General features: G+C 47.5%; 1 protein-coding gene and 1 non-coding gene across 2 annotated transcripts in view; both read right to left on the bottom strand.

Moving 5' to 3' along the window:
- CACHD1 (cache domain containing 1) overlaps positions 1-7,363 on the bottom strand; it is a 200,334-nt gene extending 192,971 nt beyond the window's left edge. The window contains exon 1 of the mRNA XM_077892133.1: positions 7,091-7,363. Coding sequence (XP_077748259.1) covers positions 7,091-7,348 — 258 coding nt within the window. The 5' untranslated portion in view covers positions 7,349-7,363. The remainder of the gene's footprint in view (positions 1-7,090) is intronic.
- A 5,392-nt stretch (positions 7,364-12,755) lies between these two features.
- Positions 12,756-12,862, bottom strand: LOC144311682 (U6 spliceosomal RNA). The gene has a single exon (XR_013377262.1). It is a non-coding gene; the product is annotated as a U6 spliceosomal RNA (small nuclear RNA).
- Between the last annotated feature and the right edge of the window lie 3,752 nt (positions 12,863-16,614).

Raw genomic sequence — 16,614 nt, 5'->3', positions numbered from 1 at the left:
ATCTGAATTGGTTGCCAACATTTTTAGGAATCTAGAGTTTTGTCTAAAAACCAGATATCCACTTTCTCTTGAAAAAGTCATGTGGCATCACCAGACCCACATTGCCAGCGGGCAACAATTGGAGGACAGTAGTACCCGCCAGTTTACAACAGCCGGCACCATTCCCCACTGACCTACCTCACTCACTTTGTCCAATGGATCCCTGTTAGCCCAAGGTATAATCTAGACCCCATATTCTGGCATTTGTGTCTTTCTATTCTATTTTGACCCACAGAAACTGGTTTAGCCTCCCTGAAAAGACAAGAGCTCCCAGAGGGAAAGCACTGGGTTGTTCTCTGCCTCTCCTATGCTCTTCCAGCCTCCAAATCTGCACTGAGGCACCCACTGAATATTTGCTGATAGACTCTTCAGGAGACAAAAAGGTATATAGTCCATCTTTTCCCCTTCAACCTCTTACAGCTTATCTTGCCTTGTCCCTTTCTCACTCCTGCCTCCTCTGGAAGGGGCAGAGAACAGATGTAAAGAGAAGATGTGGTCCATGACGCAGCAAATACATGTGCAGAGACTATAAGCTGCCCACTAAGAAACAAACATCCTCAGAGCCTCGGGCAGAAAGCCAGACAGCTTGTGTAAGGGACAGGGAAAAAAGGGTCCCAGAGAAGGCCCTCCAGAAGAAGCCTGGGCATTACTTCTGGAAGGTTGAGGAGGTTGCTGAGCAAAGATAAAGATACCGTGTGTAAGGAGCTGGAGGGGCCTAGTGATGGTTTTGCTAAAAAATTCAGGCATGTCCCCATAAAACACTTTAAAAATATATAGCTTCCAAATATTTGTCTTTATCTGTGGATTGTTAAATTCCATATACTAGTATCCATTATGCATATTCTAAAACATTTTAAAATATGGAAATAAGGATGCAATTTATTCTGGATGGAAAAAAAAATAAAGTATGGAATAAAAGGGGAGATCTGGAAGTTGCTTCAAAAACAATTGGGGAGTGAGTAGAGGCATAGGCAGAGAGAACAGTGGCCTGACCAGGCGTTGCTAACTGTCTAAGCTGGGTAAGAGGTACATGGGCATGGTTAAGCTATCCTCTTTCTTCTCCAAATCTTTGTAATGAAAAGTTTAAAAGTAAATACTATTAACAACAGGGCTAATCTTTTCTTCATAAACCCCAAAGAATGGTTTTGCACCACATCCCTAGGTCTGTGCACCCCACTTCAGTAACCCCTGGGACCTACCTCAGACCCCCCCAAATCTGCAGGTTCTGAAGATCTGATTTTGATTTCATTCAGGCTCAGAAGACTCGCAGGTTCTGTGTCTTGGCACTAAAAAGACGGTCTCATACTTCTGTTTACTGACTGTTCCTATGTTAGACCTTGTGCTAGACACTTCTCTTGTAAAAGATACTTCCCTTCATTAACACAATCAATGAAACATGAAGACACTAATACTCAGAGCAATTCAACAACATGCTGGAACTTAGAGTTAATGACTTAGTGGAGTCAAAATTGTTGTTTCTGTTGTCCTTTTCATATTTCGAATTTCAGTATTTTTACACCAGGTCCAAGCAGATCCAAAATAAATTCCACTGCATGTCATACCAAAATTCCAGAGTTCTGCAAAGTTCCTGTCTGCTCATCCACTTAAGCTCAAGGAAGGAACTCCTCAAGCAGTAACCAGAAATAGCACCAAGTTATAAACTGTGAAACCGTCTCCTTCCCCCTCCCCCATACACCTCCAGACTCAAGCACAGTTGGAAGGAAAAACATAAGCACAGGAACTGATGCCAACCATGACAGGTATTAGTGGAGAGGAAGTGGGAAAGAGTATCAATGCACAACAGGGATAGTCCACCAGAAGTCATTTAACATGCTTTTCCTTGGTTCTCTCTTACCACATTCAATCCAGAGTCATCCATCAATGGTCAATTTTCTTCTACTCCAAATACTCGAGAGCAAGTCAGTAATTTTTCCCACTAGGGCTTATATTTTTACACAGGGCATAGAATAAAACCACATTATTTCCAAATACAGGGGCTCCCCCCGCTGTAAGACATTCACTATTGCTTAAGTACACATTCAAATTATCCTCAAATATGCCATTCCTGGTATAACAGACGTGATTTAGGAGACAATTCAAATCTTACCTAAATAAAACTACAAATCAGCATGTGCTTATCATTAAGCCACCAAGATGTTTGTGTCCAATAACCACAGGAGCTCCAGGGCGATGGCCAGTGAGCTAGGACAGGAGGCCATATGAAGAGGTACAAAGGCCACAGCTCCATCCCTACTCATACCAAGTCCCTTTGTCCAGTGCCACCAAAGGGTAGGAGAACTGTTTGGTCAACTCCTGACCTGGTCAGCCTTCATGTTTGAGGCCGCTACTGTCAGGATTGACCTCTCTGTGTTCACAGTTCACTGAAAAAAACTGAGAAAGGAGTAACCAGCTTCCCGGACTTCACCAGAAAGGTTCGGGCAGCCCTCCTCTGCTCCCAGAATGCCTTGCTCCTCGCTCTACCACCGTACACCCACTGCATTCTACTGCCTCTGCCTCTTGCCAACCCCCTAAATCATGACGCCTTCTTTGTGTTGGTCTTCATCACCAGTCCAGAGCTTTTAGGGGCACACGCTCATTCACCTTGCTTGTATTCCCCGCTGAGTCGCCCCCAAGGCCCTTCACAGCACAGAAGCCCCCTGCCCAAAGCTTGCTGAACGTATGCAAAATGGAGGCCGAGTTTACGCAATGCTGTTCTGGTACATTCGGAGGCCTCCCTTTTCACTTTGAGCAGCAGCCAATCGTTTACAACTTTGCTCTAGATTTTCACCCAGCACCTCATCCCAGCTGAGCCCTTCGGTCCGTAAAGTCCCATCTGACCTGGCTGCGGCCCTGTCTGAACTCGAGTCGAAGTTTCAGTTTGTGCTTCTCGTCCTTCTTCGGCCCCTCCTGGAAGGGCCCTCCTCACCTCACCCCAGCCCCCCCTCAAGGCCCCAAAAAGCAGCTGTCTGACCAACCTGCTGGTAAGTCTGCCAAGTTCACAGGGACTCTGCCCAGCCCGGCAGAGCCGAGTTAGAGCTCCTATCAAGGCGGGCAGACTGGCCACGTGCCAGGCCCTTGCTGTTAAGAAGCCTGTATTGTCATATAATGTTAAATGGGCCTTATAAGTGCCTGGTGAAATGGCTGCCAGAGCCAGATATGCCTCCTAACAAGCAGACACTGTTACTTAACCAATTTTCCCTTTGCAATCTTCCCTCCTCCAGATTACAAACTCCTCCAGGGCTTATGCCAGCATACCTCCTTATAACCCCCCTAAACACCTAGCAGAGGGTTCTGTGCACAGTAAGCTTTCAATTAGTATCTCTCCATTTACGAACCACCACATCCACCAACACTTCCCAGGCCCAGCTGCACAGGAACAAATGCCTTCACACTCACTATTTCCATTAAGTCCACAGAGCCAGTCTCTAGGAGAATCCATCATCCCCAATCTTGCAGTTAAAGATTGCCCAACTTGTAAGTGGCAGAGCCGGAACCCAGGTCTCCAAATACCCAATGTCAAGTCCTTTCTATGCCAAGACGCTGCTTGATTAAAACACAAACAAACAACAAAACCCTCATCGCAGGAGGGAATAGGCATAAACAAGTTTCCCTTGCCACAGCCACTCTTTGCTCCCCACATCTCAACGTTGATGGCTTCACTCCACCAGACCCCTGAGGAGATGATGATTAGGTTTTTGACTTTTACCCATGATGTATGATGTCTGCTGCCAGGGGAGGCAGGATTCAGTGGCAGCTTTCCCAGGGCACTGGCAAAATTAGTTGGTGCAAATCATTTGAAGATTTTTTTTTTAATTTTGTCCATTACTACAAATAAACCACAACAAAACAAAACAAAACAAAAAACAAAAAAAAAAAAAAAACTACCACCCAACCCAGGAGCGGGCGGCCTTCATGAGAAAACCTCTCCAAGAAAATCTTTAAAGATAGAGAAGACAGTTTGAAAAGCTGTCTATCAGCAAGCACAACAACCACGCCATGGGAAACTACAGTGCTGAAAGGCGGCCTGATTTTTGTTTTTGTAAAATTACCCCTTGCAACCTCCTGCGAGAAAGCAGTACGTGCTGCCATTCAAAAAGCGGCAACAGGCCTCATTTGAGTGCTACTTCACCATTTCTCAAAATTAAAAATGGTCTTTGGAGAATATGAGCAGGCAGGATCTGAAAGTCTGAAAATAGGCTTTTTACATATAAACTGACCTGCACAAAGTTTCTCATCGATATGGTCCTCTCCTGAAAGGTCTGCACAGTGCTTGAAAGGCCAAGGTCAAATGAAGAGTCAATCCTTAACTGAATGAGAGTTTTTTTTTTTTTTTCCTCGCAAAGAGACATAACCTGCCCCCAAATCCCCTCCTATCTGCATAGGTCCTCCCCAGCCCCTCCCATCCATATACTAGTCTGACCCTGGCTCGCCTGGACACCCACACAGGGCTATCTACCTCTGAACGACAGAAGAGCTCTACAGCTATAAAACCCAACATTTCACCAGGGAGGACTATATAATCCTTACTTTAAATACCTAAACCCACGTAATTTCAGACCCATTGAACAAATCCCAGAGGTTTACAGGGGAAAACGTGAGGCTCAAAATCTTTGTTCCAAGGGCCAAAAATCTAACCTGCCTTAGATTTTACAAGTATTCCTCCCCCTAAAAGCTGGCAGTCTAACAAAATGAAGAGACTATCCCCAATTTTCCCAGATGGAGGCAAGTGGCAGATCAATGTACAGCTCAAGGAGAGGAATTTAAATACAGTATGTGCCTCTCTTTTCAAAAAAAAAGGAGAGAAGCCACTTCACATTTTGCCAGACAAAACCCTGTCCCCAGGAGGCCAGTTTCCACAATGAGGTTGCAAAGGTGCTAGAAAGAGGCCAGTAGGGAGGAGATACAGGGCCATTTGGGCACACACCCCCCACAGATCAGAGCTTTTTTTTTTTTTTTCTAAAGGGTCTCCTTTTCAACAGGGAAGCCTTTTAAAAGTACATTTGCTTTGGATTCCTACCTGAATGACAATGTGTTGGGATCCAATTTCACCTTTTGTCAAGGATCGGGTGAGAAATAGTAAAACTGCTGTCAGCATCTTAGAAAAGGCCAAGTCCTTAGCTTATATGTGGAAGGGGGTGGGGGTGGGAAGGAGACTTAAGATCCCTTGTCCAGCCCTAGTGATGGGGTGAAGGTGACAAATGCCTCCTAATCTTATGAACAGTCTGAAACTGTGACATACTAAACCTTCTTTATTTTAAAAGGTGTCACTATGCAAAAACACAACTGTTTGTGCTCTGAACTGAAACATTCACCACTGAAGAGAAAATATCTTAGTTCCTTCCTAACATTTTAGTTCCATTTCCTCTAAAAGTCACCTCACTCCCAAGAACGGTCAACAATCATCAGAAAATGCATGTGGAAAAAAGTGTAACAGAACCTGAACCTGAAAAAAATCTGCACAGAAAAGGACAACTAAATGATGTATCCTAAAAAAGCTTGGCTATTGTTATGCAAATGAAGAAATATCCGACTCTATTGCACTTCATGGCCGGGTGTCTACAAATACAGAAATCACCTTTCAAGCATACCATCCACTCCTCAATCTCATCTAAAAACAAGCCCAACATCTTTCCCCACAGTGAGAGGGGTCTGCAGGGGTGGCTTTAGGAAACTATCATCCTGGGAGAAGACTCGGTTGAGGGGGGAGGCATGATAGGGAGGAAGGTTTTTAAAGAAGAAAAAAAAGACGTCGGAAACCTGAATCCCAAAGTGACTCAAAACACCTCGCCTGGTGGGAGGTGGAGGGGTGGTCACAGAAGACTCGAAATCAGAAACCTATTCTGGGAGCACATTCCTGGAAACTTTGCTCTTTCGAAGACCACATTTGTCACCATTATTATTAGAATGCAGAAGGGAATAGGTTGTTGTTGTTTTGGGGAGGGTTGGTTTTTTGTTTGTTTTACATTGGAATGTTATAGCAAAGGTTGCAGGCTCTTAATGTCACCTCAACCTCTCCTAATCGACTGGGCTTTTCTGGCTAAGAAAAAAATCATGGCAGGACAATCTCCAGGTGGTTGCCGTTCAGCAATCTTCACTACTGTTATTAGTAACACCCTCAGGATTAAATCTTAGCCACGGGCAATCTTTCTTGCAGAAGCCCCTTCCACCGCGGAGGAGGGCCAACACGGTAAACAATCCGGAGAAATGGAAACCTATTCACGGTTTCCCCGTTTATCTGCACCAAAAAGGCACACACAAAACAAAAATCATACAGCGAACCGGGCGCAAACGACGACAGTAACAGCGGAAAGCAATAAAAAGAAATTCCCCCCACACACACACACACCCCCAACCACAGTCGAGAATCTACCGGGCCAGCCCCTCCCCCAAAGCACCCTGGCCGGCCAAGGAGCGCAGGGTGCACTCCCGAGGCTTGCTCCGCGGGGACCCAGGCGGCCCGGGAGCAGCCGCGCACGCTGCGGTGCCCTCCTTCCCGGTGCCCGGCCGTGCGCCCCGGTCTGGAGGACACCGGGGGACGGTCAAGGGGTGGGGCAGGGGATGGAAATCGGCCAGGCCAGGCGGGGCTGCGCGCCCCGGGATGGGTACACAAAGAGCGGAGGGGAGTTTGCAGGGATGGGGGGCGGGGGGCGGTGAAGACAAGACTGCGGGGCGAAATACGTGCAAATTAGGGAAGGAGACTGAGAGGAGCCGCTGAATCCTCGCTGAGATAAAGGGGCTGGGGTGGGGGGTAGATGGGCTTCGTGCAAAGGGCAGGAGCCTCTGCAGAGGAGAAAGGGAGAGGTACCTGTGTGCATGTGCAGGAAAGGAGTTGATGTGTAAGGGGGCGGCGGGGGGGGGGGGGGGGCGTAGGTCTGTGCAGGGGGCAGAGGTGTCCGGCGGCAAAGGGGCTCCGAACGTACCGGAGAGGTGCGGGCACGGTCGTGGGACCGGTCGTGGGACCCGTCCTGGGGAACGGGACCCGGCTCTGCGCCTAGGAAGGGGGAGGGCGGCAAGCCTGGCAACTTCGGGGGTCGCAAAAGGGGCCGCTTACCTGCATGGTGACGACCCCCAGTTCCTCGGCCGCCAGCCTCTGCATCTGGCTCGCCAGCACTTGCGCCTCGTCCAGGATGGAGAAGTCGGCGTCGGCGGCGGCGCCCAGCAGCCAGCACGCGCCCAGGCAGAGCAGCCAGAGGGGCGGCCGCCGCGCCCGGGCCCGGGCCCCGGCCCCGGCCGGGCCGTTCGAGCCCCGGCAGCCGCGGGCCCGGGCGGCCGCCCCCGCCGTCTCCTCCTCCTCGGGCTCGCGGGCCATGCCGCCTCCCCCCACGCCCCGCCGACGGGCTCCAGGCGCCGGGAAGCGGGGAGGGAGCCGCGGGAGGCGCGCCCGGGGCCCGCGCGGCGCACCCCGCAAAACTTTCTAGCCCTTCTGCAGACGCCTCTGCGAGCCGCCGCGGCTCCCAAACTTAGGGGGCGCCCGGCTCCGGCGCGGGAGCGCGGGCGGCCACCATCGCGGGCGGGAGAGGAAGCGGCCGCCCGAGCGCTCCCCGGGGCGCCTCCGGGGCGGGGGCGGGGGCGCGGGCGCGGGCGCGGGGCTTCCAGCCGGGGCTGCGAGCCGCCGAGCCTTCCCTTCCCCGAGTCCCGGCGGCGAGCCTGGGCAGCCACCCGAGCGAGGAGGGAGGGGGAGGAATTAAAAAAAAAAAACAACAAGCAGAGAAAGCGAGCAAGCAGGCGGCGGGGAATGGGAGGCGTCTGGTGCCACCACGCCGCTCTCCGGCTCCGTGCACTTCCCGGCGCGGCCGCCGCAGCGACTGCGGTGATTTATGGAAGGAGGGAGAGGGGCGGGGAAACTCCCGCGGCCGCCCCGCCCCCTTCCCCGGCTCCCGCCTCCGAGCGGCCCCCAGCCGCGGCGCTGCGAGGCGGGGCGGGGCGGGGAGCCGGGAGCGGGGGGCGCGGGGCGCGGGGCGGGGGAGCCGCGCGGCTCCTCGGGCCGGGCCCCGCCGGGGCGGGCATCTCCGCGACCTCCCGGCGGCCCGAGGCGGCGCGCCGCAGCCCGGCCCTCCCCGCCGAGCCCCGACTCCGGGATGCACCCGTTGCAGGCCCACCCCTCCGGCGGGCCCTGCCGCTCTGGGGCGCGCGGGGCTTTCGGGCCTGGCGGAGTTGGGGAAGGAGCGGAGGGACCGCCGCGGCGCGCCCCCTGCTTCTCGGCGGCTGCTCCGGGGCCGTGGCTGGACCGACCGACAGGTTTCTTCTCTGAGCCCGCTACTGTGTGCCCGGCCCTGCGCGCTGGGGGCTCCACACGTGGGCCTTTAATCCCGCCACATCCCCGGGAGGGAGCTGTCGTTATCCTGGACGCTTAGGTAACAACAGACTGAGGCTGGGAGAGGTGGAATAAATTGCCGAAGGTCACCCAAGGGACAGGAGGCCGATCCAGGATTTAAGCACGTCTGATTCCAAGGATCTTGCTCTTAAGTACGACGTAGTTCTTTCTGTCTCCCTTTGGAGATGAGCCAGCTGATCCCATCAAAAGCAAAACAAAACCCACAAAACTACCGAAAGGGAGCTGGCCCCGCGCATCTGCGAAGCACGGGGAGGCAGGGGTAACCTTCCCATTTACTCCTGGCTCAGGCTCACCTGATGGGAGCACCCGGAACAAGTGGGGTTGGGGTCGGGGAGGGGTATGGCAAGGCCGCCCTCCGTCCTCCCAAGGGCTGTGAGGTTGCTGCTGCGGGTTCCTAAGAACAGGGCCCTGCCCGGGAGGTGGACGGGCCTGCCGAGGGGGTACCTAAGGGAATAGTAGCGCTAGGACCTGGACTTCGTGAGCGCTCTTTTGCGCTTTCTAGTAAAACCTTCTGTTGTATTTTGACTACATTGTATTAAAAACCCACTTCTTGGGGCACCTGGGTGGCTCAGTGGTTGAGCGTCTGCTTTTGGCTCAGGTCGTGATCCCGGGGTCCTGGAATCGAGTCCCACATCAAGCTCCCCACAGGGAGCCTGCTTCTCCCTCTGCCTAGGTCTCTGCCTCTCTCTGCGTGTCTCTCAGGAATGAATGAATGAATAAATAAATAAATTTTTAAAACCACCTCTTCTAAGCTTTTCCTGGCCCAATGCCTCCTCGTGATTATTGCTCTATTCTGAATTTCCCAATCAGTGCTGCCTCCTATGTTTCTATTTTGTGACGCTCTTCACTCTATGCTCCCTTAAGACGGGGACAACAGACTCCTGCTACACCATCATTTAGTATCTGTGATGCCTTACATAACTCCCACATGCTAGAATTAGGTAAGCTTGAGGGCAGAGCCCAATCCACCTCTCCACCATTCACACTTAGCTCAGTACCATGCACAGTCAGTGCTGTAAAAATGAAGCTTTAATTAATGATAGGATAAAAAAAAAAATCTACCTGTTGTCTTCTGTCCCCAAAGTTGAATTGGCATTTGACAGAGAAATGATCCTATAACTTGTTTTAAATTATTATGTTATTGTACATGGCAATCAGTGAAACATTTTAGACCATGTAGTGAGAGGGAAAAAAAAAACTAAAATAATGGCAGTATTAATGTTTTGTACTGGATTCTTCAAGGTTACTGTCACCAAAGTTGTCTCACATCTCCAAGCTATCCTTCTGAAACTTCAAAATGGCTTCTCTTGCTTTGCCTACCCTTTGTATAATGGTATTTCTTGGGGTCCTATTTCTTGAAATTCCAATCCTATGTCCCTCTTTTTCACTCTAAGGTTCTTTTTGAGAACTCTCATGCATACTCATGCCTTCAATTATCACCAAGACATCAGAGTTTTGCAAACTTCTAAACAAAGCCTCATCTCCCTTTTGAGCTAGCTTTCCATTTTTCCAACTGTTCACTAGCTTCTCTAATACCTGTACCTAACTAAAACTCAGTACTGCTTTCTCTCATTCTCCACCTAAATCTGCATCTGATTGCACACCAGGGTGGATGTTGCTGCTCTCCAAACTAGACTTCTTACACTCTGCCTCCACTCCAGCTCCCTATGTGTCATGCCCCTCCCAGTGCTCCATCTGTAGCCCATCGGCTGACGTCACTTCCGTCAGTTCCTTGTCACAGCTGACCTGCATTAGGACCACAGCCTCCTCCCCAGTCAATATGCAATCCTCCTTACTTCTGTTATTCTGTTCTCCACACTGAAACCAAAGTTATCCCTCTAAAAGTCAAATCTGAACTTGTAACTCAGTAACCTAATCATTTCTGATTTCCCATCACAGAGAAATAAAGTTAACACAATCAACAAGCTCTCTGTGCTCTGGTCTTTTTAGGCTTATTGAAGCCACTCTGTCCCAACTCCCAACAAATGCCTCACCACTTCTAGAAAACACCTTTGCTAGCAGTCTTGAAAACCTTCCCCTTCTCTCCGCCTGGCAAGTCCTTATCCAACTGAGATGTCACCTCCATGAAGTCTTCTCTTACACTATCCACCCCACAGACACAGAATTTATCGCTCCTCCTTTCCGGCTCCAAAGCTCTAGTGTATTCTCTGAGCACTAAATGTCCTCCAGCATTTAACAAGCAGCATTGTGACTATCCATTTGAAAGTCTTGTTTTCTCCATCCTAACGTTTCTCATTAGGTCCACCACCTTGAGGCACTCTTAAACTCTAAATCCTGGGATGCCTGGATAGTTCAGTGGTTGAGCGTCTGCCTTTGGCTCAGGTTGTGATCCCAGGGTCCTGGGATTGAGTCCTGCATCTGGCTCCCCGCAGGGAGCCTGCTTCTCCTTCTGCCTATGCCTCTGCCTCTCTCCGTGTGTCTCTCATGAATAAATAAAGTTTTTTTAAAAAAAAAAAACAAACTCTGAATTCTGTGCTCCATCCCAAATTTACTGAAGTCCTGCAGTATGCATTTTACAGCCCTCCCCCTTCCTCCCACCAATGAATCTTTTGAACTGCTTGATGTTAGACTGAAAACGAAGCTCCTCAGGATGGTAACTCATGCATCCAGGAGCTCTAATATTTAGCTCAGTGTCTATACACAAGAGATTCTCAATACCCAGGAAGAGTCATGTGATATCTTCAATATTGCCAGTAGAGAAAAACCTTAGAAATAAAGTCATTTGCCCAAGGTAATACAACTTTTAGATGGTGGTACCAGTATGCAAACCCAGGTCTTTAAACACCAAAGAGCAAGCTCTGAGCTACTAGTCTGATGTCAAAATGTTCACACAATTGGTATGTGATAGACCAATAAAAGTTTTTTGCTTGATAAACTACTAACCCTTGATGTTCCGAGCCCATATAAATCATATTGCCCCACATTGGCCCCTGTTCAGCATTGATTGATTGTCTTCTGGGGGTGGAGGGCAAATGATTAGAACAGTGTGGGCATGTGACATGAAGGTAGCCAATCTATCACATGCCAAGGCATGACAAAAAGATTAGCTGCACCAAACAAATTTTTATTCTCAAAAGTTTTAGAAAATACTAAGAGGAAAAAGTAGTTAGAAGTAGTAGTTGGAAAAAAAAAAAAAAAGAAGAAGAAGAAGTAGTAGTTGAGGGACACCTGGGTGGCTCAGTGATTGAGTGTCTGCCTTTGGCTCAGGTTGTGATCCCGGAGTCCTGGGATTGAGTCCTGCATCAGACTCCCTGCAGGAAGCCTGCTTCTCCCTCTGCCTATGTCTCTGCCTGTCTCTGTGTGTCTCTCACAAATAAGTAAATAAAATCTTTTTTTTAAAAAAAAGAAGTAGTAGTTGAAACTAAAAGGAGGGCAGCCCCGGAGGCTCAGTGGTTTGGCGCTGCCTTCGGCCCAGGGCGTGATCCTAGAGACCCCAGATCGAGTCCCGCGTCGGGCTGCCTGCGTGGAGCCTGCTCTCCCCTCTGCCTGTGTCTGTGTCTCTGCCCCCTCCTCATGAATAAATAAATAAATAAAATCTTTTAAAAAAAAAAGAAACTAAAAAGACATAAGGAGTCATAGGAGCCTTGAGCCCCATATTGCAGGAAATAGATAATCCTTATATACATACAGAACCATCTGTGTGGGTGTGGGTGTGTGTATATAACCACACAGCCATATAACATGGTAGCAAAAATCATGGGTCTTTGGATCAGAAAACCTGGGTCCAGGTCCCAACAATAATACTTATTAGCTATGTCATCTCTATAAAGCTTAACTTCTCTTGGCCTCAGTTTCTTCATCTATACAATACAAACAATAATACCCAGAGTTGTAAAAAGGCACTTAGCATAGCACCCACTACACAGAACCACCCAATAAATAGTGAGTGTGATTCTTCACATTGAAGCTAGGAAGGAGCAAACACCACAAATGAATTAAGAAAGTCAACCAGAGAGAAGAGAGAGTAGGATATTAGAACAGATGGCTTGTAAGAGACATCACCCAGACCTAAGAACTAACTTTCTGGTTCCAATCCCAGTCCACATGTTCTATTAATAAGAGACTCCTTTATCCTCCCCTCTGTCTTGAATCCTAAGGATCAAGTTCAGTCATCTATTTTATATAGTGAAGACACTACTGACTGTGTAGCTATTTGAACTTTAAAAAATGATGAAATGATTGGCAGGTGGGCCACAGTTGTCCCTAGGAGACTGTAGACCACAGTGAAATTTGACTGATGGCTTTACGTTCTCATTAGAGTGCTCCTGTACTCCTTGCTTGTGACTAAGTTGGACTCCTGTTCATTATTGGTTTCCTCCCCAGAAGTTCCAGTACTTAACATGTGACCTTGTAATTGTCCATTTGCAAGTCTGTTTTCTCCATCTTAATGTTTCTCCTTGCACAGGGGCCATGCTAATCTTCTCTGTATCATTCTAATTTTAGTATATGTGTTGCCAAAGTGAGCACTTAATATTTCTCAAAGTGTGGTCTACAACCACCTGCAGCAGAATCACCTGTCAGGGACTGTGTTGGTTTCATTCACTGCCACAGAATCTAGCATGATTCCAGACCAGAGTAGAAACCCAAATGACATTGGAACAAAGAACTGGGGAAAGATTTTTTCCCAAAGATTTATTTGAGACAGAGAGAGCATGAACACACAAGTGGGGAAGGGATAGGGTGGGAGGAGAGAATTTCAAGCGGACTCCCCCACTGAGCCCCAGGCCAGACCCCGGGCTCAATCCCAGGACCTTGAGATCATGACCTCAGGTGAAACTAAGAGTCAAATGCTTGGGATCCCTGGGTGGCGCAGCTGTTTGGCGCCTGCCTTTGGCCCAGGGCGCGATCCTGGAGACCCGGGATCGAATCCCACGTCGGGCTCCCGGTGCATGGAGCCTGCTTCTCCCTCTGCCTGTGTCTCTGCCTCTCTCTCTCACTGTGTGCCTATCATAAATAAATAATAAAAAAAAAAGAGTCAGATGCTCAACTGACTGAGCCACCCAGGCAACTGAGGGGAAAGATTTTTAAGAAAATCTATTAATCATTCATTCTGTGCAAAGAGGGGGCACAAACCATTTAGTTCCTTGATTGCTAAAAATGAAGAGACCAAGATTCCTCATCAAACTGTTGCTCTTCCATTTTGGGGGAGGGACCAAGCCATTTTAGTGATAGACTAGTTCATGGTAGTCATTGGATAAGGTTCTCACCACAGAAAAACTCCATGTAAAACTGCTCTGAGGAACTCTTGGTCAGATTTCCAAAACTGTGGTATGGAGTCTCTAAGCCACCACAATTCCCCTTTGCATGCTCTAAAATGGAAACAAAGCCCGACTTAGCAACAAATTCTCAAACTAATGCTGCTGGCAGGCCTCCCACTCAAAACAATAATTGGCTGCAAACTACATTGAACCTGTGAACTCAGGGAGCTCAGGAGACTAGGATAGGTAACTCCAAGGGCAGATTCTATCATTGGCTCATTAACTTCCACAGGATTTCAGATCTCAGCAAATGTACTTTATTGCTAAATGAATGAAAATGGGGACACCTGGGTGGTTCAGTGGTTGACTGCCTTCGGTCCAGGGCATGATCCTGGAGACCTGGGATCGAGTCCCACATCGGGGTCCCTGCATGGAGCCTCATGGAGCTTCTCCCTCTGCCTGTGTCTCTGCCTCTCTCTCTGTATCTTTCATGAATGAATAGATAAAATCTTTTTTTAAAAAATGAATGGAAATGGCTAATGGTCTACACAATATCCTAGAATACAGAGCCTCCCTGGTTTTCCAAGTGACTTTAGGAATTCTCAGATTTCCCATTCCTCTTCAAATGGGGAGTCAGTAAAGATAAAACAACAGTAATAGAAGTTTTGGAACCCTACCAAGGGTTGGGTACTGTATATGGTGCAACATATTTCTTGAATGCTTAGCATGTTTCTTATGTTTTTTCAATTTCAGCATCAAAACAGAGAAGACAAAATTATCATCATGATTTCATATACAGAGAAACAGAGCATCAGAAAGATTAAGTAAATGGCCCAAGGTTACAGGCTAGTAAGCAGCAGAGCTGAGATGAAAACGAAGCTTGACTCCAAATTAAATTCTTTTGCCTCTCTGTCATGTGCCTTTCTCTAAATGAAAGAAGAAAGAAAAGAAAGAAAGAAAGAAAGAAAACGAAAGAAAGAAAGAAAACGAAAGAAAGAAAGAAAGAAAGAAAACAAAAGAAAGAAAGAAAGAAAGAAAGAAAGAAAGAAAGAAAGAAAGAAAACGAAAGAAAGAAAGAAAGAAAGAAAGAAAGAAAGAAAGAAAGAAAGAAAGAAAGAAAATACCTGGCACCAGTAGATCTCTGCCAAAGAAACATTCTTATTTCCAAGGGACAACTATTTTTAATTTCAACAAACGTTTATGGAGAATTTGCTACGTACTTGTAGTTTTACTAGGGATACAAAAATGTGTAAGATTGGTTGTCCTTAAGAACTTCATAATTATTGAGGAAGTCAGAGCATTTTAAGACAGAAAATGTCATGTACTGCAAGTGACGCAGGGCCTTTCCACTTGCTATTCCCCATGTCCTAAATGCTCTTTTTCCAGATATCTGCATTTCACTGTCAAAGACTGTAAAGAGTCTGTGGTTTTACTCTACTTGCAGGCCAACAAGTCGGCCTACCACAATCTCAAGGACGCTGGCAGAAGACACGAGGCTCCAAGGGTAGAGACAAAGGGCTTTATTACTCATCAATAGCAGTAGCCAGAGGGTCAGCATTTGTGCCCGTTCTCCAAGCCCCAATTCCCACTGGCAACATGGAAAGGGCCAGGTGACACCCACATACTTTGGGTAGCATCGAAGAAGGTAGACCCCAAGCTTAGATAACCCAAATCTTACTTATAATGAAATGCAAACAAAACTGCCCTTTGCCCCAGAGGAAGATATCTTTAATGCACTGGACAGGACAATTTCCCCTTTGCTTCAAAGAGAGACACTATCACTACCTGACAAAGCTGTTCACTAAACAAACATCATTGAAAATATAATGCAGAATAATAGGCCAGTTAGTGCCTTGCTCACATGGCATGCAAAAATGCAGAAATCCATGGAGGATTATCTCCCCACATCACCTCTTCCTAGTCTGGATTCAAATATGAGGGGAGGCCTTCCCTCACCATTCCAATTAAGCTTGTAGCCCCTATACTGCTGCCTCCAGGAACTCCCTATACATTAATTACCTCTCTATTGGACTTACACCGTCTAACACATGTATGTTTGCTTACTTGCTTTGTCTATTGTCAGCTCCATGAAGGTGATGATTTTTTTTTTTTGTCAACATATCCTTCATGTCTGAAATAATATCTGGCACATAGTAAGTATTCAAGAAGCACCTACTGAATTAATGAATATAATAGGGAGCCCCTCTTAGGGCTTTAGAGAAAGAGTTTATACATCAGGTACAATGGAAGAGGCACTTAATCCAAGGAGGGGAGTCAGAGAAGGCTCCCTGGAGGACCATATTGTTTGAGGAGTGTCACCAAGAATAGGTGGAGTTTACTTAGGCCAAAAGAAAACATCCCTGGAAGAGAGAACAGCATTTAAAAATGTACAAAGACCAAAACAAAATATAAAGAAAGGAACTAGAAGTTGGGGATTTCTATAGCAGTAGGTGGGAAGGAGCAGTGGACATCGCTGTTGGTAAAGACAGAGGTCGTGGTCCTTGGCCAAGGATTTGGACATTCTCCTGGGAGGGTTGGGGAACTACAAAAGGTTTTTAGGTAGAGAAATCACATTTTAGAAAAAGTATGCTGTAGTTGTGTGGAGGATGGATTTAAGGCAGGGACACTTAGATTCATTGACTAAACTAAATAGCAACTCAAAAGTATCTAAATATTTTTAATTAGGATATTTAAATTTCTTAAGGAAAAGTGTGATACAGGTTTTTAGTTTAGAAAACAAGAAAAAAAGAATATCCAGTGCTTTAATAAGAACCCTCACAGCTTTCTATAAACCTAATAGTAATAAATTAAACTTAGGGCCTCTAGGGGCACCGGGTGGCTCAGTGGTTGAGCATCTACCTTTGGCTCAGGTCGTGATCCTGGGTTCTAAATTTTTTTTTTTTTTTTTTTTTTTTTTTATGATAGTCACACACAGAGAGAGAGAGGCAGAGAAACAGGCAGAGGGAGAAGCAGGCTCCATGCACTGGGAGCTGGATATAGGACTCGATCCCGGGTCTCCAG

This window comes from Canis aureus, chromosome 3 (assembly GCF_053574225.1).
Source record: "Canis aureus isolate CA01 chromosome 3, VMU_Caureus_v.1.0, whole genome shotgun sequence".
NCBI classification, from domain to species: Eukaryota; Metazoa; Chordata; class Mammalia; order Carnivora; family Canidae; genus Canis; species Canis aureus.
The sequence above is the reverse complement of the archived record's forward strand: the minus strand, read 5'-3'. Positions and strand labels throughout refer to the sequence as shown.